At 36.9% G+C, this 20,985-nt stretch overlaps 1 protein-coding gene across 1 annotated transcript in view; it reads left to right on the top strand.

The window, feature by feature from the left end:
* The window catches only part of PTPRD (protein tyrosine phosphatase receptor type D), a 339,878-nt gene that overhangs the window by 200,138 nt on the left and 118,755 nt on the right, over positions 1-20,985 (top strand). The window contains 2 exon segments of the mRNA XM_030919181.1: positions 5,061-5,173; positions 18,567-18,664. Coding sequence (XP_030775041.1) covers positions 5,061-5,173; positions 18,567-18,664 — 211 coding nt within the window.

Here is a 20,985-nt window from a genome sequence, read left to right as displayed (position 1 = left end):
CATGTGTCATTCACACACACACACACGCACACACACACTGTGTATTCAGTGATGTAACTTCATGCCCTCTGTTTAGTTCATAATCAGAGGTCCATAAATATTTTGATTCGCTGTCGCTTCCGAATGTATGTCAGTTATGTGTCCTTACTTGTGAACACTCTATCTTAAATCTTGGTTGTCATGGTTATCCTTGTTACCATTGGCCAACTAACATTTAGCCTTTCTTTTTCCTTTTTTTGCTGCATTAAAATGGAGCAGTAAACCCGACAGGTGAGGAATAGAGAACAAACCCCTTTCATGTTCAGTAAGAAAAAAATAAACTGGTAGACTTCAGAGCTGTTGAAGAGGGGAGGGCGGGACTGCATACAAAAGATGATACCTGGCACGTGGAAGATGGGCAAAGCCTACATATACACAGTGACTTCATTAAAATGATTCTGGGGGAGATAAATATTTTGTTTACATAAGAAAAAAAGAAACAGATTAAAGGCGAAGTTTAAAAGATAGTACACAAACCAATATCTGAGTTTTGTTTGTGGTCAAGATTAAAATGGGCATTTGTGTGTGTTGATGTGTTTACAGAGCAGAAATGTGAGGTGTCTCATAAACTGTTTTGTTTTGTTTTGTTTTGTTTGTTTTTACCAAAGATTAGTTTTCAAGTTTGACTACAGATCACCTAATGATATTAGCATTTTCACACCCTGCAAATATTGATGACAGTGCCTTAATGAGAACTCTTCCCTAATTCAAAATTATTATCCATGTCTCCCAGTCTTGAATAATAATAGCAATAATAATAGCTAAAATATACTATATGGTTATTGAATGATGAATCCAAACTAACCTTCTAGCTTTCTAACTCATATCTATATAGTCATATACACTTATGTATAAATATGCATATAACATATATATAAATTCCTGATAAAAATCAAACTACAAAAAACATCTCAAAGATCACCTACCTTTCTCCTAGTGCCATATTCCAGTGGTTTCCATTGAGTGGCCTCTGGACCAGCAGCCATAGCATCAGCATCACCAGGGAACTTGATAGAAATACACATCCTCGGGCCCCACCTCAGACCTACAAAATCAGAAAGTCTAGGCATTGACCGACCAGGCTGTATTTTAACAAGTCTCCCCAGGTCATCCCGCTGCATACTAAAGTTTGAGAACTGTTGCTGCATTATTTACACTAAAATCACTTTACATTGGTCAGCAAGCCTCATGTTCAATGATAAGAATTTTTAAACCTCTATGAGGGTGTTTTTTTTGTGTGGACATCTCTAGTGTCTATTTATCCAGCAGAAAAACCTATGCAGAATAGTGTGTGTTTTTTTGTTTTGTTTTTGTTTTTCAGCCAAAAGACGAAACACTTTAAACTCACTTAAAATACTACCTTTCATCAGCCGGGTGTGGTGGCTCATGCCTGTAATCCCAGCACTTTGGGAGGCCGAGGTGGGCAGATCACGAGGTCAGGAGATCAAGACCATCCTGGCTAACATGGTGAAACCCCGTGTCTACTAAAAAATACAAAAAATTAGCCAGGGATGGTGGCGGGCACCTGTAGTGCCAGCTACTTGGGAGACTGAGGCAGGAGAGTGGCATGAACCCGGGAGGCAGAGCTTGCAGTGAGCCAAGATCATGCCACTGCACTCCAGCCTGGGCGACAGAGCGAGACTCTGTACCTTTCATCATAACACTTTTCACGTTTTACAACTTAATCAATGCTTCCTTTCTCTATTAAAATGAGAGAGTTGAGCCAAAACTTAGACATCATCTTCTAATCTCCCTCTGTTTTATACATAAAGAAACTGAAAAGAAAATTTGTAGTTGACACATACCAATAGTGGCAGAGTTGGGATTACATTCTTCATGTTATCAGAAACAAGTATTTGGATTGATTTACTTGAATATCGATAGTAGATATTTCTAATAAGTATATCTTTCTTTCAAAAGCCTCTGCTCACATGTCTGTATATCTTTGTTTCAGGACCATAAATACGATCTTTCACTCAACTTCCCGGTTTTTTCTTCTCCCCTCGCTGGGAGCCTAATTTTTTCTTCCCACCTAGATGGGACCCTTGGAGAAAGCAAATGCCCCATAGACCAGAGTAGCATTTGTGTTGTGTATTACCCACATCCCAAACAACCACATGCTTGTATAGTATTAGCAGTTTCTGATAGATACAAAATTTCAAGTGATCTTCCATTTCCTTTTCACCTATATAACTCCTCCATATAGTAGATACTTCTCATTGCAAGAAATAAACTATAAAATAAATTTTATAGTCTTAATAGAAAAAAATATATAGTATAGCAAGGCAAAATTTAGAATCTGTTTGTAGTCATTATTCTTTCCATTTTTCAAACTGAAAATGAGAATGGTGAGACCTGTGAAATGTATCAGGAAAAATGTTACTAGTTACATTCATGCTGGGCCTAATTTAGGCCATTATATGTCTTTTAATGTTTTGTGACAATGTTTTAACACTCTTTCGTATTATTAGCAATGATGACCAAACTCTTCATCTTTTGCATCTTTCCTAGAAATGTTTTCTGTGTTAGAAGACAATCATTCTAGCACATCACATAATAGGTGTTTAAAAATAATGTGATAAGAATGTGGACAGCCAGAATTGTCCATGTTGTGATCATTGAAACAAAACTAAGCAAAATACATTTAAGCAACTGGTTTTCTATTTGGCTAGGATTTCGGGAGACTGAGTTCTTGGAAATAATTTCATTTGAATAGACAGTGAAAGAGAAGTTAGTTATTAAATGTCAGTAAATCCCTCCCTGTTCATTAAAATTGTGAATTGTAATTTTAGTCCTATGTCTTGAGTTTTCTGAGACTCAACATCTTTGCAACAAGATGTAATTCCTAACTTTCCTGGAACCAGAGAAATTGACTAAATTACTTTAGAGAGTTTTCTATCCCTCCAGCTCAGTGTCACTCACCCCAGCCACAGGGAGAAGGAAGATAAGGAGGTTACCCTACAATACCTGTAAGAGTAAAGTAATTTTCTTGTCCGGATAGATATTTGTAATTCTGGTTTCCATAATCTTGCAAGAATGGCAGAGCCGCGTTGGGAAGAGAGAAAAATCTAAATTTTTGTCATGGGACCTGACACATTAGTAAAGAAATGCATCTGTGCCAACTTACGCAAAATGAGCGAAACATGAGAAGGGCCATTGGTATTATTTGAAATGAGAAGACCAACCACATGTTTCACATCTAATTGACTGGCTGGCTGCCCCCAGTCACGTTTCATTAACCTATTTCGATTTTGCATCTTCAGTGGTAAAAGGAATCTCTTAGTGTGGTGAGGCAAAGACCCATAGCGTAGACACAGTGGCATTGCCTACTCTGAAACTGGTCACCATGTCCTCCTTTCACATGATCTTCTGAGCCTGTCTTTTTCTTCCTCCTCATATCTTTTTCACTAGCCCTTCATCTCTTCTCTTTCTTTTCTTCTTTTCTACTCCATAGAACTGGAGCTGCCAGTGCCTTGGCAGGTCTCAGAATACTGCTCACCTCTGATTGGTGGAATGGTTTGACCGTACATTTTGTCCCAAGGCTGTATCTGACACCTTTAGATAGAAAGAGGAAATCCTGAGACAGGTTAATCTAAGGTACTGAGAAAGCAACATGTCTAATAGGACTGAGCCATGAAAATGTATTCCATCAAGGATGTTTCGTCAAAGGTGTTGCACTTGAGCAAATCATGTGCACTTCCCCTTTGTATCAGTCTTCTCTTCATCCCTGGTTAGTTTTATTTCATACAGATGAGCAGAAATGGGAGGAAAGGCTATTTAGCAGGAGTCCTATGGCTAACCATAGAACGACCTGGGTGGCATTGAATGAGAGCCCATTGCCACAGCAACACTAATGAGCTGTACCACAGTCACATCGAACAGAGGAAAGGAAAGTTGCTAAACACCGTGCAGTACCTGTTTCCCCCAAATGAAAATGCCTTTACTTTGAGCAGCGGTGAGATACTGGGGTTGTGACTCCGGCATAGAGATTGCAGGCATTCGTATTTGGGGAAAAAAAGCACTATTTGAAAATGGCTTCTGTTGATTAACTGGGTTTTTAATCTAATTCAAGCTGGAAGAAGATAGTTATGACTCTGTGATTAATTTTTTTATTGGATAAAGAAATCTTATATACAGATCTGACATTTCTTGCTTAGAAATTAGTTAAAATTACATAATGAGAGCTTAAATGGGGATGATAAAGCTAGTAGATAGCTTTTAAAACAAAGTTAAAATGTATTGTGTGAAGAATCACACTTATAACAAGGCACTGTCAATGGCACCTTCAATGATTATCAGGAGAGCTGATCTACCCACCAGGTGAAATTACTTTTTCTCTGATCTTTCTGTGAACCTTTCATTAACAAAATATTAATCACAGCTTAGTACTGTTAACAGCTAACACTATTTTTTTCCTTCACTTTTGAAAGAGAAAGGGGAGGTTTGTTTAACCTGGTCCCGATTCTCCTAGGTATTAGGATAACTTGGCATCTTAAAAATGCACTTGTATTTACCTGCCGTATGGGAAAATCTAAGGCATCATCTCCTCGCTATAGTCACCACTTATATATACTTAGGGCAAAGGGGGACAGATTTAGCTGTTCAGCTTAAGGTCAGGTAGTTTCTCTATGGTAACAACAGTCTTAGTATTGGCGACTTAGGTGTATCCTGTCCTGTTCCTTACAAATAGAACTAGTAGATAAGAGAATTGCTCAATAAGGGTCCACGTGTATCTCACCAAGATCCCCCTTGAAGCCAAAAGGCAGAGTTGCTGAAATATTTAATCATACAGTTGGAGCAGGACTTCGAGATCATCCACTTAAACAAAAATTTTAGACCTGAGAGAACAATTAGGCCAAGGGAGGAAAAGCAACCTGAACTGGGTCACAAGTCAGCTGGGTTAAAATGTTGTAAACCCGAAAACTTGGGAGGTCGGGGGGAGTGCAGGTGCAACTGTCTGCTTTTTTATCTGTTTCAATTGATTTTTGTTTTCTTCTTAAATTTCTATTTTCCCCCTATAGGAAGAGGGCAGAGTCTGACTCTAGAAAAAGCAGCATACCGAACAGTAAGGAGATCCCTTCACACCACCCAACAGACCCCGTAGAACTGAGGCGCCTTAACTTTCAAACACCAGGTAAGAAGCACCACACATCTGATCCACACACAGTCTTTACCAGAAGTTGTACAGCTCAATTGATATTAAGAGTTGAGGCCGGGCGCGGTGGCTCACGCCTGTTATCCCAGCACTTTGGGAGGCCGAACGGGGCGGATCACAAGAGCAGGAGATCGAGACCACCCTGGCTAACATGGTGAAACCCCGTATCTACTAAAAATACAAAAAATTAGCCGGGCGAGGTGGCGGGCGCCTGTAGTCCCAGCTACTCGGGAGGCTGAGGCAAGAGAATGGCGTGAACCCGGGAGGTGGAGCTTGCAGTGAGCAGAGATCTGGCCACTGCACTCCAGCCTGGGTGACAGAGCCAGACTCTGTCTAAAAAAAAATTTTAAAAAGTTGAAGATATCACTTTATTTTGAACCATTTTGTTCATCCTGCTCTTTTATTTTACTATTATGGAGGCTTGCCCAAGCAAAAGTCTGAAAGGAAATTAAGTTCTTTATGCAAACCTGAAATGGCGTGGGGAAGAAAAAGAAATGTGGTTCTCCTTCAAATTTTGGAAGAACTATAGTCTTTATAATATCTATCATTTTTATGGGTGTGATTATTGTTTTTATTATATCCAATGACACTAATCTGCAAAGAATTCAGTTTCTTATCAAGTGAATGGATGAGTAAATGGATGGATGACTGTACACATCTTTCATCCCATGGGAAAGCGTAGATTTGTTCTGTATTTTCCTTTTTGTTTGTGTTTATGGTACTCTGAAAGAGGAAGAAAGAAAGGGAAGGAGGGAGGTAGGAAAATGAGGTAAATATTTTTAAATATTACCTATACTAAATGTCACTGATCACTTCTTACTAGAGAGAAACATAAAGTGACTGAGGATAACAAAAAATATACTTGTTTCTTAAAATACAGAACATTAAGTGCTTCAACAGAGGAACACTACTATTCCTGCTGAGGGGCCTTCTGTACAATATTGTTTATTCAGGCCTAGATCTCTTTTGCTTTCATTCAACTAAAGCGTGTTTATACCAAATGAATGGCAAATTATGAATGGCAGAGGGAGCTGAAAATATAAAACCGAGTGATGCTATCTTAATACGTTATGATACTGAACAAAGTGAAGAGCTAATCTAAGAAGTCTTTGGGATTAAAATGTGGTTGTAGTGTTGTCCCACAAATTGTAGACAAGTTTCTTTGTGTTGTATGGATGTTCTGATTCACAGTATGATATACTGCAAATGTATTACAGTACACATTTTACAGTGAATTATTTTGAATGTGCTTTATTACGTTCAGCATATTTTCTCTTTTACATGTAGATATACCATAGTAACTAGTAACTCTTCAATTGAAAGAAATGTTCAGCATTTTCAGTGTGGCTATACAATCATCATAATGTTGGTATTCAAAAAAAATTCTAACTCATACGAGGTTAGACTCAAAAAAGAAATTATTTCATCATTCACCGGGAACGTGTGCGTGATGATTGAACAAACTTGTGTCATCTTCCAGGATAGGTTGTAGCCCTCTGGATGCATCATATTGAGTCATCTACTCAGTACTTTATTAAGGCAACTTGGTATGAATTAAGTTACTGTAGTAAATTTCGTTGGTTCAGCGCTTTTTGAAATAGGTGGGTACTGACTACTTCAGGCTATAGGCAACTTCTTTTTTGTTTTTCATTGTTTGTTTGATTGATGGATTTTTTGAGAGAGGGTCTCACTTGATTGTTCAGGCTGGAGTGCAGTAGCAAAATCACGGCTCACTGCAGCCTCAACCTCCCGGGCTCAGATGATCCCCTTACCTCAGCTTCCCAGGTAGCTGGGACTACGAGGGCATGCCACCACACCCAGCCAATTTTTTGGTTTTTTTGTGGAGATGGAGTTTGGCCGTGTTGCACAAGCTGAGCTCCAACTCCTGGGCTCCAGCAATTCACCTGCCTCAGCCTCCCAAAGTGCTGGGATTACAGGCATTAGCCACCACTCCTGGCCTACGGGCAACTTCTTAATAATGGACCCAGGAATTTATACTCCTTTCAATTTGACAAATTCATGTATAGAGGACCCAAAAGCTGAAGAAATGATGTGCTACATGATTCTTTGCATTTCTTACCTCATCACCCTTTAAAAGAGTAACATATTGTGGAAATAGAAAAATGGATCAGATTTCTCAGTACCTTGCCACTCTCTCTGCACTGCCCCTCCTTCCTCTGTTTTTCACATAAATGTCATTTGTGCTGGAACCAACCTTGGTCTTCCACCAGAGGCAGAAACACAGTATAAGGTTGAGCAGAAAGGCAAAGGTACCCCAAAAGAAGAGAGCCAATGAAAATGCTACGCCTCACCTCCTCTAGCACCAACAGAAAATGTTGCCAGAAATAAATACAAAGCAAGAATGGGAACTATGTAGAGAGAGTGATTAGCAGGTGCTGGTGACTGCAAGTAAGAGAATAGGAATGTCTTCAACCAGGAGACCTCTGTCTGCAAGTACTTTTCACTTTCAGATGTAATTTTGCAAATATGGCCAAACTCAAGAATTCTATTAGCAATTTAATTTTCCCAATGTATTTGGGAGTATTATATCCATTTATAGAGAGAATCTCTTAAATTTTATATAAGATACCAGAAAGAGAAATGAATGTTACAGTTGTAACATCTCTTGTATCACCAATGACTTTACGAAATTAAAATGGGGACCTGAGTATAAAGGAAGATGTCATTTAACTAAAGTTAGACTTATCATCTCAAATGGATGAGAGAATAAAGTGGACAAAATGAGATAAGAGAGGAGCTGTAGTAGAGGAGGAGACTAGAAAAGGAGAAATTGTCCTAAGATCCTGGCACATCTGTTCACTCAGGAAGCAGTACATTATGCCCTTTAGCTCAGGTAAGCAATTCACTTAAGCTTGATTTGTTGAAATTGTTTATTTGCCATCCAAGCTCTATGTTGTGGCCTGCTGTCTGGAAAATTTATACCGTTTTACAAAGGAAATAGACTCTGCTGTTAATATGAAATTCATAGAGATGTGACCATTTGCTTCAGCCTGCATAGATTTTAGCCAGTGGCTGTGAATTACCTTAATTACTTGTCAATAGGATGAGAGCAAAATGTGGGGTTGTTAACCCAATAACCCTTTTGTGCTTGTTCATCTCCTCTTTTTCACAAAGAAGCAAAGGTTTTCTTGGAAAATGAAATAAAATAATCCTTTATTAGGTGTTGCATAACAGGTGCTATGATGCTACTTAATTTTTAGGTTTTTAAATTATTTACATTTCACTATCTGAAATGTGGCTTTTTAGTATATTATATCTACTATGAATGTATAATTGCTTATCCCCAAACATTGTAACACTTGACAATATTTATTAATAATATACATAAGTAGAGAATTAATAATCCACATCTTCTGTTAAAAAAAAGCCTTTCAATGAAATAAGATGGCTGTGATTTATATAACCAGTACCTAGTGCAGAATTTGTTCCCGAATGCAAATTGATTTCCACTTCTGATGGGTCTGTTGTGAAGGATAAAATAGCAAATAAACATTACAATTTGAAATTCAGTAGGCCTTTCAGAAGGTAAAGAAAGCACATTGCTTAGTTCAGTGATTCCATAAATTCTTTCTAAAAAAAATAATTTTGTGAGTGATAGATTCATTTACATTCTAAGTTATTTATTCTTTTGGAGAATCTAGATTTAAGGAGTCAGATGCTTTTTCCTTAATTCTGCCTGTTATTCCCAATTTCATATAAATATAGTGTTCCAACAATCTAAGTACGTCAAAGAACTGTGCCCTTAAATGCAGTACCACAAACATAGTTGGGTCAGAAAGTTAGATTTCCGTCCACTGTTGCTCAGCTAAGGCACAAAGAGAAGGCAGAGAAACATGCTTTTTTGTCAGTATAACCATCCTTGTGAGGTTGGAGAGTGTGGGGAGGAACATTGCTTTAGCACATTTTCAGACTTTTAGACAAGAATCAAGTCACTCTCTGACACTGCTGAGAGCCTTCCAAAGAGGTAGCTTGGACTTGAATCTGTACGGAGCACTTTAAGGAGTTGCTGCATCTTCTCATTCTGAAGTCTCTGATGTTGCTGGCAGCTAGAGGTAGTTCAGGGCTGAAGCCCACTAGTCCGTTATTGGCAACCAAGTTCTTGGTCTTTTTAGCATTAAGATGAGTGGAAAAAGAACCACCAACCCAGCCCCTTCTGAAAAACCATTTTATTTTTCTCTTATTGAGCATAATGTAATTGCGACTTAACCCGTTGCTGCATCAGAGACAATATGGAATTGTTGAATAAATTTTTTTTCTCCCCCTAAGTGGTAGTTTTTCTAGGACTAGGACTAGATTTAGGATAAACAGTCTGATGGGATTCCAGGATGCTGCATAGTGTTAGGATTAATCTGTTACTTAAGTGATGGGTTCACATGGTAAGTCTGGACAAATATACGGGAATATTTATCATTTTTTTGTGCTTGCACACTTTCATTATTAAAGTATCATTTAAAATGAAAAAAAAAAAAAAAGAATCATGTCAGTCTGTGAAACACTGTATGTAAGCACCCGAACAGGTTGGGGAAGCTCATGCTTTCACAATTGAAAGCAGGCACCTCAGCTTGTAAGTATTTTGCACGATTGTAAATGTCTGTCTCATTGTAGTTCAGATGGCAGTGTATAGCCAAGTTATATTTGATACAGCATGAGCTACCTCATCATTTAAGAGAATAATGATTTAAACAATAAATCATTGATTATTAGTGTACAAGGTCAGCCAGAATTAGTGTGGAACAGGCAATTTAAGTAACATCAGTTGTTTCACCAATAACTACCAAATTAAAATGGGGACTTAAGTATACAGGAAGGTATCATTTAGCTGAGGTTTGACTTATTAGTTCTAACAGATAATGGAATAAGATGGGCAAAATAAGTAAAAGAGAGAGGTGATGTAGTAGAGGAATTTACTGGAATTATTAACTGCTGATCAAGTTTTACAAGTCTTTAAGGTCTGTGGAAGAAGGGAAGAAAATACTTATAAAAGATGCATTTAAAGGGAATGTCCATTAAGCTCCATACATCTCTGTAACCAGCAGTAACTGGTTATGCACTAGAATGGGTTAGTAGATATGTTGCTTGTTAAACAAAAATGAACTGTGTTAGCCTCATTTGGAAGGAAAGTTTTCTGTTTCTTTCTTTTATAAACAATTTCCAAATTATTTTAGTCTGTCCCTCCCAGAGCATCTTCTTTTTAATTTCAAAAGCAACACGTTTATTAGGGAAAATTTGGAAAATGGAAAATAAGTTTGTTAACAATTATTGCATATAGATTGTGACCATTTAGATGTTCATTATATTACTCTTTAATTTTTTGTATATTTGAAAATGTTTATAATTGTATAGTGGGAAAGGGGCCAATAAAAGCACTTTTAGAGAAGAAAAATTACTCTTCATTCCACCATTTCTTTTTTCTTTTTTTATTTGACATATTTAAAATAAAAATTAAAATATTTTGTCATTACTCCAATTAAGTCTCCAGAAATATCTACCATATACAGTTTCATGTATATCTTTCCAGACTTAATTTGTATATGTAGTTATTTAAATGATATAGAGTAGGTAGGGGTGTGTGTGTGTGTGTATGTATGTCATATATGTATACACACACAATTTGCTGTTGTGACATTTAAGTATATAAAAATTGACCTTTCTTCAAGTGAGTGTATTAATACTTCTTACTTTTTTTTAACAGCCCATGGCAATGATGGTAGTCAGTTCTGTAGATATAAAAATGTATTAACTCCTTCCCTATTAATGGAGGCTAAGTTATTTCTCATGTTTTGCTATTACAGATACTACTGTATTGAGCCCATGTATTTTGACACCATCATTGCTGTTTCTGCATGGCAGACACCTGGAAATATAATAGCAGGGTCCTAGGGTAGGCACATTTACCATTTTGATAGAGAGATCCAATTACAGACTTTTCGAAATATTGTAAAAATCCTTTACTGAAGGTTTGACTGCCTCTGGCCCATGGCCTCTAGAATTGGACAAAATGATGAAGATAAATATAATATTATTAAAAGACGGTGATATATTAAAAAAACCAAACAAATCACTAATATGTGTTCATTTTTCTTCTTTTTCCCAGCAAAGAAAATTTAGAGGTTGAGGATCTTAGAGAAATTCACTTTCTTTTCAGTATAAAGAAAGTTGTAAGGGAAGAGCTACTGATAGCACTGGTGGTGCACCAATCATTGACCTTTCCCTGTGCCTGCATATTCAGTGTTAAAGTGTCTGCTGTCCCTGTTCATACCTCCTCCCTGGCCCAAAAATACCTGCAAACAAAACCAAAACTATAGTGTTTATTCTTGCACCTTTTAGCGAAGAGATTTAAAACTTGATGATCAGATATTACAACATAAAGACCTCGTTTTCATTCCGTGGATGACCTTAGTATGTTTTGCCCTAAAGCATACATGGATGGTAGGTGATTGATGGGCTGTGAAAAACAAAAACAAACTCGTAAAAAGTTAACGAGTCAGAAATATGGTATCAGCAGCAGAAATGTCTGCACAGCAACTAAATAAGCTTAAAAAAGCTCTTGAGCTATCTCTTCTGATCTATTAATACTGTTAATTGGATCAATGCTAACAAGATCCATTTTTATGTATACTTTCTTCATACATTCATATTTTATTTTATACCATAAGGAATTTAGGCATATGACCTAGGTTAAGAATACCTGATGTGTTCTTTCTGTTTTATTTTCTGAAAACGATGATTCATTAAATCTAAGTGCCAGATTTCTGATATAAAGAAACAGCTTGTTCAAATTCTGTATTTTGAGAAAGTCTACATTAGAATTGAATTTTACAAAAAATTGTTTAAATGTTTTGAGGCAGGATCTTTCTCTGTTGCCCAGGATTGAGTGCAGTGGCACAATCATAGCTCACTGTAGCCTCAACATTCCCCGCTCAAGTAATCCTCCAACCTCAACCTCTCAAGTAACGGGACCACAGGCATGTGCCACCATGCCCGGTTCATTAAAAATTTTTTTTTTTTGCAGAAACAGGGTCTTCCTCGGTTGCCCAGGCTGGACAAAAACTCCTGCAATCAAGTAAAAATTTTGAATTTTAATTATGCCATTCAGTACTTACCTAGAAGAGCACTTTTGGTGACTCTCATTTAATAATGATCCCCAGTCACAAATTAAGTCTAATTGTTGTTGTCGTTATATCAGGAAGCTTACAAATCAATGTTCTCTTTATCTTTAATTTATCATTAGTTTGTGATACAAATAATAAACATAGCAGAGTATTTGTATTTCATTCAGGGAATTCTAAATAGTGCATAAATTATGTTAAAAATATGACAAATATTTAATGAACTAATTTTCTCTTTCTGACTGTTAGCTCATAGAAGTCTACTTTTGTTAAGACTGTGGTAATTGATTTGATGAAAAAATTAGCTTCTCTTTGGTCCATAAACACAAACTATTCTCCAGACTTTATCACAGTTTGTCAGTAAGGAAAGTCATGAAGAGACTATTACTGAGTCATTACAAACACACGTATATAGTGACAGAAAAAAATCATCTAAACGATATACTACCGTTATTAATGACTTCAAAAATTCTACTTAGCAGAATAGTTATATAGTGCCTATTGGCATTTAATGTATGGTTTAAAAATATGAAAATAGAGCAAGTGTTTCATAAATATTTTTCTATGGATAATAAAATCATTTGAAGCATTCAGTAGCCTTACTGACTTAGTAAACTAGAGCAGGACATTTGAAAAGCAAAAATACCATAAATTAGGTTCTAAAAAATATTCTGCCAAATAGCATTCCAGTTTTTAACATTTTAAATTCATACCATTAGTTCATGTTTTCATGGAAGCTTAGGATGTTTTGGCAAGAAGTACCTGGAAAATACAGATGTGCTTTTGCATCCTCTTTTCCTCTTCCCCATCATTGAAACAGATGACCGAGGTGAAGTCTCTATATTGACACTTTTTCTCAAACTGAGGATGGTTTATGATCTCTTTCTTGCTGCATAGACAGCCCAAACAGTCTTAAAGACCCAGCTTTATGTACCTGTCACCACTTGTCCAGGGATGGTAAATGATTTGAGAGACAGCATGGCATAATGTGAAATGTGCTAAATGAGAGTGGACATGGTATGGGATCAAATTCTTCATGTAGCTACAGTTCTGCTGATAATGATGACCTTGATTGAGTTCTTTAACTCCCCTGGGATTCATTTTTCTAATTGGTAGAATTATTGGGGGATCAGGTTAGAGAGAGGGGGAGGTAGATGAACCCATAGGGGATGAACCATGCAAGAAGCATACTTCTTTATATCCCCAGCACAAAGCAGTATCTAGTCCATTGCCTTGTGGATACAAGCGTGCAATCTGTCACTCCCAACACTCCTTGATTCTAATTCACATACACACAGATGAAAGAAGGTTTTGTTCTTTTAAAACAAAGGCCATAATCTAGTTAACCATATGTGGACTGCAGAAGAGCTTATCTTTTGACATGGACTGAGTTTCAACAAAACTTTGAGTCAACATTGAAAACTGAGGAAATGCCATAGGAAACTCAGGAGTTTTAGTGGCCATTGAAAACCTGAACAGTCTGAACCGACTGGCCTTGCATTCTCACTTGGCAGAGCAAGTCCTGGAGCTGAATAGTTTCACCCTTTTCAGAAGCCCGCCACGTGTACACTAGCCCTAAATATGAGTGACATTGAGACTGAGCGTTAGTTGCCATTTATGTCATGCTTATGGCTATTTTTCACATAGTAAAGAATTATTGTTCTTTCTGGAGTCTCTGTTCAAAGTAGAGAAACAAAAGCCAGCCCTGGAAACCTGCTCATTGTGAAGAAATGGGAATTACTGCATTTTTGTGTGTGTGAAAATGTTGACTGTATAATACTTAGCCACCTTCAGTCATTTATCTTACCAGTCTAGCCCCTTTCATCCATGGAGACTTTGCCCCCCACTTTATTTAGAAGATCGCAAATGCCATTCTAGAAATAGTACAGTAGAAAGATGCCCAAGCTGCATGTTGAGATGTTGTTATTTACTGTCTGGGCTTATGTAGAGAAGCCATCTAACTTTTCTGGATTTGAGTCCTCTTGTATAAAATGAAAGTGTTGGACTAAGTCATCTCTAAGGTGCCTCTTGGGTTAAAATGCCATGATTTTAAAGTTTACTTCTTATAAGGAAGTCACCATGACATTAGTCTCACAAATATGTACCCTATTAAAGGGAGCCATCCTGTTTTTTCCTCCAACCTAAGGCAGATTTCAATGACTGCATCTGTCATTTTTCACATTGACACTATATTGTGGAGATCATAGCTTCAAAATGAAAAGTCTTACCAGATTTGATGCGTGCCTTTAAAATGCATTTATGGGCCGGGCACAGTGGCTCATGCCTGTAATCCCAGCACTTTGGAAGGCCAAGGCGGGTGGATCACGAGGTCAGGAGTTTGAGACCAGCCTGATCAACATGGTGAAACCCCGTCTCTACTAAAAATATAAATATTAGCCGGGTGTGGTGGTGTGTCCCTGTAATCCCAGCTACTCAGGAGGCTGAAGCAGGAGAACCGCTTGAACCCGGGAAGTGGAGCTTGCAGTGAGCTGAGGCTGCACCACTGCACTCCAGCCTGGGCAACTGGGCAACTGGGCAACAGAGTGAGACTCCATCTCAAAAAAAAAAAAAAAAAAAAAAAAAACAAGAAAAAAAAAAAAAACATTTCTGTTGTACATCTGTAGCTTTGAACTGATGAGATCATGATACTGGCAAGCTGGCAAGCCCTCCCTATTTGTTAGCTCTCCTTCAAGTTCTTGGCTGCTAATAATAGCTGAAGTACTAAAGCTTGCTAATGGGATGTTAGAGGGGATTCAAGAACATCACCAAGAGAAAGTTCATCTCATTCTCTTAAATCCTGATACGATTTCTAAATGGAAAAAAAAGGAATAAATGGAGTTATAGGCCCCACCTCATGAATCGCATAGGACTAAGAGCCAGTGCTGGGGAACTTTAAAAATATCAATATATAGCTCCCACATCCAGAGACCTGAATTAATTGGTCTGGTGTACAGCCTGCAAAAAAAAAAAAAAAAAAAAAAAAAAAAAAAAAAATTAAAGCACATCAAGTAATTTACATGTGAAAACTCTGATGTAGTAAAGACTTTGGTTTATAGACTGTGAGCAGTGGTCATGTTGCCAGACAAAACATTGAAAGGATACCACAGTGAGGTCAACTTCATAGTTTTCTTAGTGTCTACCTTTTCATTCAAAATCTAACATATTTGTTTATATCATATAACTTTTTTTCAATATTGGGCAGTGGAGATGTTTCTGCAGAATTGTATAACAATATTTTGAAGTAGATCCTTGGTCATTGTTTTCTGATATGAGCTAAACGGTTTCAACTTAGAGGAGTTTTACTCTGGAGGATTATTTTTATGCTGACATTCAGTCTTTTCTGATATATGATATAACATCATAATAGACTGTGTATATACTTTGGCTAATGAGAGAAAATAGCAAACTTAAATAGTTGAAAAAATAAACAATTCAACTGTATACTACTTTTCCATTTTGTAAAAAGTAAGTACTCTCCACCTCCCCTCAAAGAAGAGGTACAATAACTTTTAGAACCCTTACATTTGCACCATGTCCAATAGACCCTTCTCTGTTCAGAAGTTCTATCTGTATGTGGGAAGAATGAAAGTTATGAAGAAGAGAATGGCTCTTGAATTTATCTAGTTCTGTACTCTGATTTTAACAGTTAAAGAAATCAAAGGCCCTTCACAAATGGTGATTTGTCCCTATTAGTAGATGACAAAACCAGAAGTAGAACCCAAGTCCAGTATTCTAAGCCAGGGTTCTTTCTCCCGTACCATTGGATTCACACAAATTCTCCTCCCTTTTCTGTGAAACATCCATCTGCCATTTTTACTTAGAAATTGAGTGCAATATGGTATCCAATGATAAGTTTTATGTAGTGATTCTTTAATGCTATAATATCTTGCATGCAATAGATATACATATATATATTCTGATGTGGAATATAATGAGTCAATGTAGGTCTGCTTGAATTTTTCTTTAATAAGCTTCCAATATAATATTTCCAGATCATGTGCCAGTGCATGCCTCAAGTAAATATGTTGATCACATCTTTGGTTATTATTATGGTCTTCTACTGCTATAATACTAATACTTTTCCCATCTCCAACTGGCTTTACTTTTTGCAGCTTTGAGCAGTAATTCAGTCCCCTACGCCTCCCTGATTGGCTCTGTGTCCTCCCTCTCTAGCCAAACCACCACTCAGTCCATATATGATAATAACTCTCTCCCACGATTCGCTCGAAAAGGTCTAAACATCTTTGTCTCTATTATTTTCTCTGTTAAAGTACTGTAATGATGTCCGTATCAGTCCATTTCCATTTCCAGATAAGCCTAAAGTCACCTATGCCTTTGCATTTCCATTCTTTTCATTGGGGGTGCCTCATCTGGATAAGATCATGGAATTACCAGATCACTGTCACCCTCTCACTTCCTCCACAGAATGTAAATTATTTCAGTTCTACCATTAATACAGAAAAGTTGCAGAAAGGGTTCCAAAATTTTGTTCCAAAGGCATTATTATATCACCAACAAAGAATTTCTACTTGCAAGCAATTCAGTTTTATTGGCTCTCCACTAAAATTTTAGCTGACTGGAAGCAGACCTTCATAGCCATAAAAACTAAACCACCAGAATTCACGACACATACTAAAGTAGTAGTCTTCAAAGAGCGGGGTAGCTTTTACTTAACTAACCAGAACCATTGATAATTTGGCATTTGAGATAAAGGAACTTACTGGGTGACTTTTAACAATGGTATAATTCCTAAAATGCTCTTAAAGCAGTCGTCACATGTCATATTGACTCTATGGCCATCATTCTGTAACCTCCCTCCAGAGAGCCACAGTGACAGCAGAATGTCAACACATGGCTTCCAGTTTGAGCTCCTCCCTCATTCTTTTTCTGCTTCAGTGGCTTTCCTGGGGACATGCTAGTTCAAGTTTTTCTAGCCAGCTGGAATTTGTGTCTGTAAGATAAGAGTCAGCAATGCTCTTTCATGATACTTCTGTAAAATTAATAGGAAAAAAAAAAGACAAATCATATGAAAAGTGAGAAAACATCAGAAAGACACAGGAGTCACCAAAATTAATAGTGGATTATTTTTCATGGAATCTATGAAATTAATATATCTTCCACTGGCTGAATGTACTAGAATGTGTCAGCCCCCGCCTCTGCTTTCCTTCTTTCTTCACCCTCTTTCCCTCCTGTCTTTTCATCATTTGCTCACTTTCCTGAATTCATTTCTCATTAGCGGACAAAGATGTTTACACCTAAAGTAGATTGTAGGTTTGCTGGGGGTTGAATAATGGGGACCCGGGGCAAAATATCACAGAGTTGTTAGTGTGGCCATTTATAAATGTCCAGAAGAAGGCTGCAACCCCAACCTCTACAATCTGCTACTAGTGGAAACATTTTTGAAGCTCAGTTTGGTGTCTGATTGTGCCTTCAGTGATTATCGTCAATGAGCCGTGGTGCATGTCATTCTTTGTGTCTATGTTTGCATGTGAATGTCAGTCACCTACAGGTTTGTGAAATATTAGCTATCTTAATTAGTAGTCACATTGTACTAGCCACAGTGTATAGTGAATCCTGCAAAAACTTGCAGCATTTTGATTAGTCCTTTGAAAAAATATATCAGGCTTTCCATTTCATTTTTTTAAAGAATTTGTTCTATTTTATTTTATTTACACCATCATTTCCTTTGCAGGTTCAGATGATTCCGGTTACCCTGGTAACCTTCATTCTTCAAGTTAGTTTTCCTTGATTATGCATACGTCATTTTATGTTTACTATCAAGCTACTACTCTTTCCCTTTTAGGCCTTTCTCAGTGTCTGTTTTCTTAGTTCACTTTACACCATTTAATTCCACACAATTTCCATTTCACACAGTGCAGGAGAAGGAGTTTGAAATGGCATAAAAGTCATTACTCAAAGCAGAAGTTGACATCAAGCCTGACTGTCAGTTTTATCCGCTAGCTAACCTCATTGATTCATAGCACAATAACGCTTTCTTTTACACTAGGAGTGTTAGTTTGGAGATTTTGCTTGGTGACTTTTCATTTGGCTACAAAATTCATCTTCCCAGAGCATGTCCTGCTTTGAGTAACCAAACTATTTGCCTGCTTCCTCACCTAAAACATCTTTACTACTCACATATTTTCAGGCCATTTCTAACTATAGTATTCTCTATATTTTGGAACGGCTAGCATTGTTTTCATTTGTTTTCAAATGTGTTTCTTCTTTCCTTTTTTCAATAGGTATGGCTAGCCATCCTCCAATACCCATCTTGGAACTTGCAGACCACATTGAACGATTGAAAGCAAATGACAACTTGAAGTTTTCCCAGGAATATGAGGTAATTCACTGTGTTTATTCTTTATAGTAATTTCAAGAGTTGCTCTTCTCTTTTTTTGACCATATTCTTGAAAATTAACTTCATCAGTGCTTTTCCCTTTAAATATGACTTAAATATGATATAAAAATGTATAATGAATTGCCATCTTAAAAGTGTCTGCACAAGCAATATAGTAAGTACAATTTTAAAAAGTTAATTTTACATTTGTTCATTATTACTTGCTGAGATTATGAATTTTCTGTTTTTAACTTTTATTTTTAATTGGCAATAATTGTATATATATATTATGCATTATTATTAATTATAGTCACCATTCTGTGTAATAGATCACTAAAGCTTATGCCTGCTGTCTAGCTAAAACTGATCAACATCTCCCCTTTCTCCAGCCATCGGTTGGTAATCACCATTCTACTATCTACTCCTATGAGTGTGACTTCTTTAGATTTCACATATAAATGAGATCATGCAGTATTTGTCTTCTGGTTTTTCAGTTCCTAGAATATACTAAATTGATAAGCGTTCCAGCATACCAAATAGGTGCCAAATACACTGATTTGTGATAAGAATCCTCATCTAGAAAAGAAAGGTTACGGAGATTAAGTACATTTCTCAAGACTGTTGGTTTTATAAGCCATGAAAACTCTGTAATTATTGAGTACATATATATTATCTTAGCCTTCAATTAGTTAGAGTTAATATTAACATAGAAATATATTTTCAGAGAGTTTCTTGTTTTTGAAGGAATGGTGCACTGAATGCTATCTTAAAATTACAGAATCCTTAAAAAGTCTTTGTGAATTATTGATGCAGGTAAATTAAAAGCCTGTGTGAATGCACATGTGTATGGGTGTGTATTTGGATATTGTGGTATATATCAAGCAAAAAGTTATAAAACTGGATATTTCTGGTATTCTCCAGCAACAAGGACCCTTAATGAAGCCAATTAATGAATTGTTGATAACCAGACCATAATTGTTTTTCCTAGACCAGTTTTAACATAAGATTAAAATGTACAGCTAAAATCTTATAGTTGTACCAAATAATAAAAGGTTATTGGGTACTTGGGTAGCCCAAATTTCACCATCCAGGGGTTTCTATTGATTTACTTACGGGGAGTTGTTAACACGTCCCTGTTACCTCTTGGTATCTGTTGTATCAGCCTTAATTGGGGCAGTTGCACTGGACCTACCAGCTCTAACGTTCTACCCTATCATATTCTGTAGCAAAACCTCTAAGAGGACCCCCAACCTCCAACCTCAAGTGGCTTAAGAGGGGTCACAAAAATAAGAAGAAGCTCCATATAAGAGAACATGGAGCAGTGAGGCCTGTGGCAGTCTAAATATCTGCATGGCCTTCCCATAATCTTCAAATATTCAAATGTTCATTATTTTAAGTTACTGTGCTGGAAAACCAAAACATATCTGTAGTCTCATTCACCTCGACCCTCAAGAGCCAGACCACCTTTTATTCAGTTTGCATACTCCAGCATCTTTGTCATATATTTGATAGGACACAAAAATTTTGTTTTTGTTTCCTCGCCTTTTGGTTAAGTTACATTTTCGTTTATTCTGCTCCAAGCATTCAGGAGAACATTTTCATTGTTGGGAAGATTCACACTGGAACACACGTTATGTTCTTTTCTGAAATGGTCAGCAGCTTATTTCTTTCGTGCTCTTCCTGTTGAACAGAATAGCTCTTTTAAAAGTATGCAGTATCCTTTAAAACACTTTCTAGAGTTTCTGAGTTAGGGCTTAAGGCTCCAGAGTGAGTTTTAGAAGAGAAAGTAAGGCAAATCATAAATAGTACCTGAGGCAACATAAAAAACTCTTAGTTATGTCAATGTTTATGAACCAGAAATCTTTCATCACTCTGACCTACTTTTTATTGTTATGTGATTCTTATTATTTTGCCATGTGATATTTTTTCATGGACGTGCTTTAATTATTTATTTTTGATTATGGGTTACATAATGGGTCACAAATTATGGAAATACGATAACTCGACCTGTGAATAAGCCATTAATTCACTCTCCACCAGTATAACTTTAAACCACAGGCAATGATATAGTCATGCATCACTTGATGACAGGGATGCTTTCAGAGAAATGTGTTCGTAGGTGATTTTTGTCATTGTGCAAACTTCATGGAGTATAGCAAACTAGATAGTATAGTCTATTTTACACTTAAGCTATGTGGTCTAGCCCACTGCTCCTAGGCTACAATCCTGTACAGCAGGTTGCTATATCCAACGGTAACTGTTTGTGTGTTTAAACAAAGAAAAGGTAAGGTAAAAATACTGTAAAGAAGAGTTTTAGGCCAGGC

The sequence above is a fragment of the Rhinopithecus roxellana genome, chromosome 16, assembly GCF_007565055.1.
Source record: "Rhinopithecus roxellana isolate Shanxi Qingling chromosome 16, ASM756505v1, whole genome shotgun sequence".
NCBI lineage: Eukaryota > Metazoa > Chordata > Mammalia > Primates > Cercopithecidae > Rhinopithecus > Rhinopithecus roxellana.
Note: the sequence above shows the minus strand (reverse complement) of the source record. Positions and strands in the feature narration are given on the sequence as shown.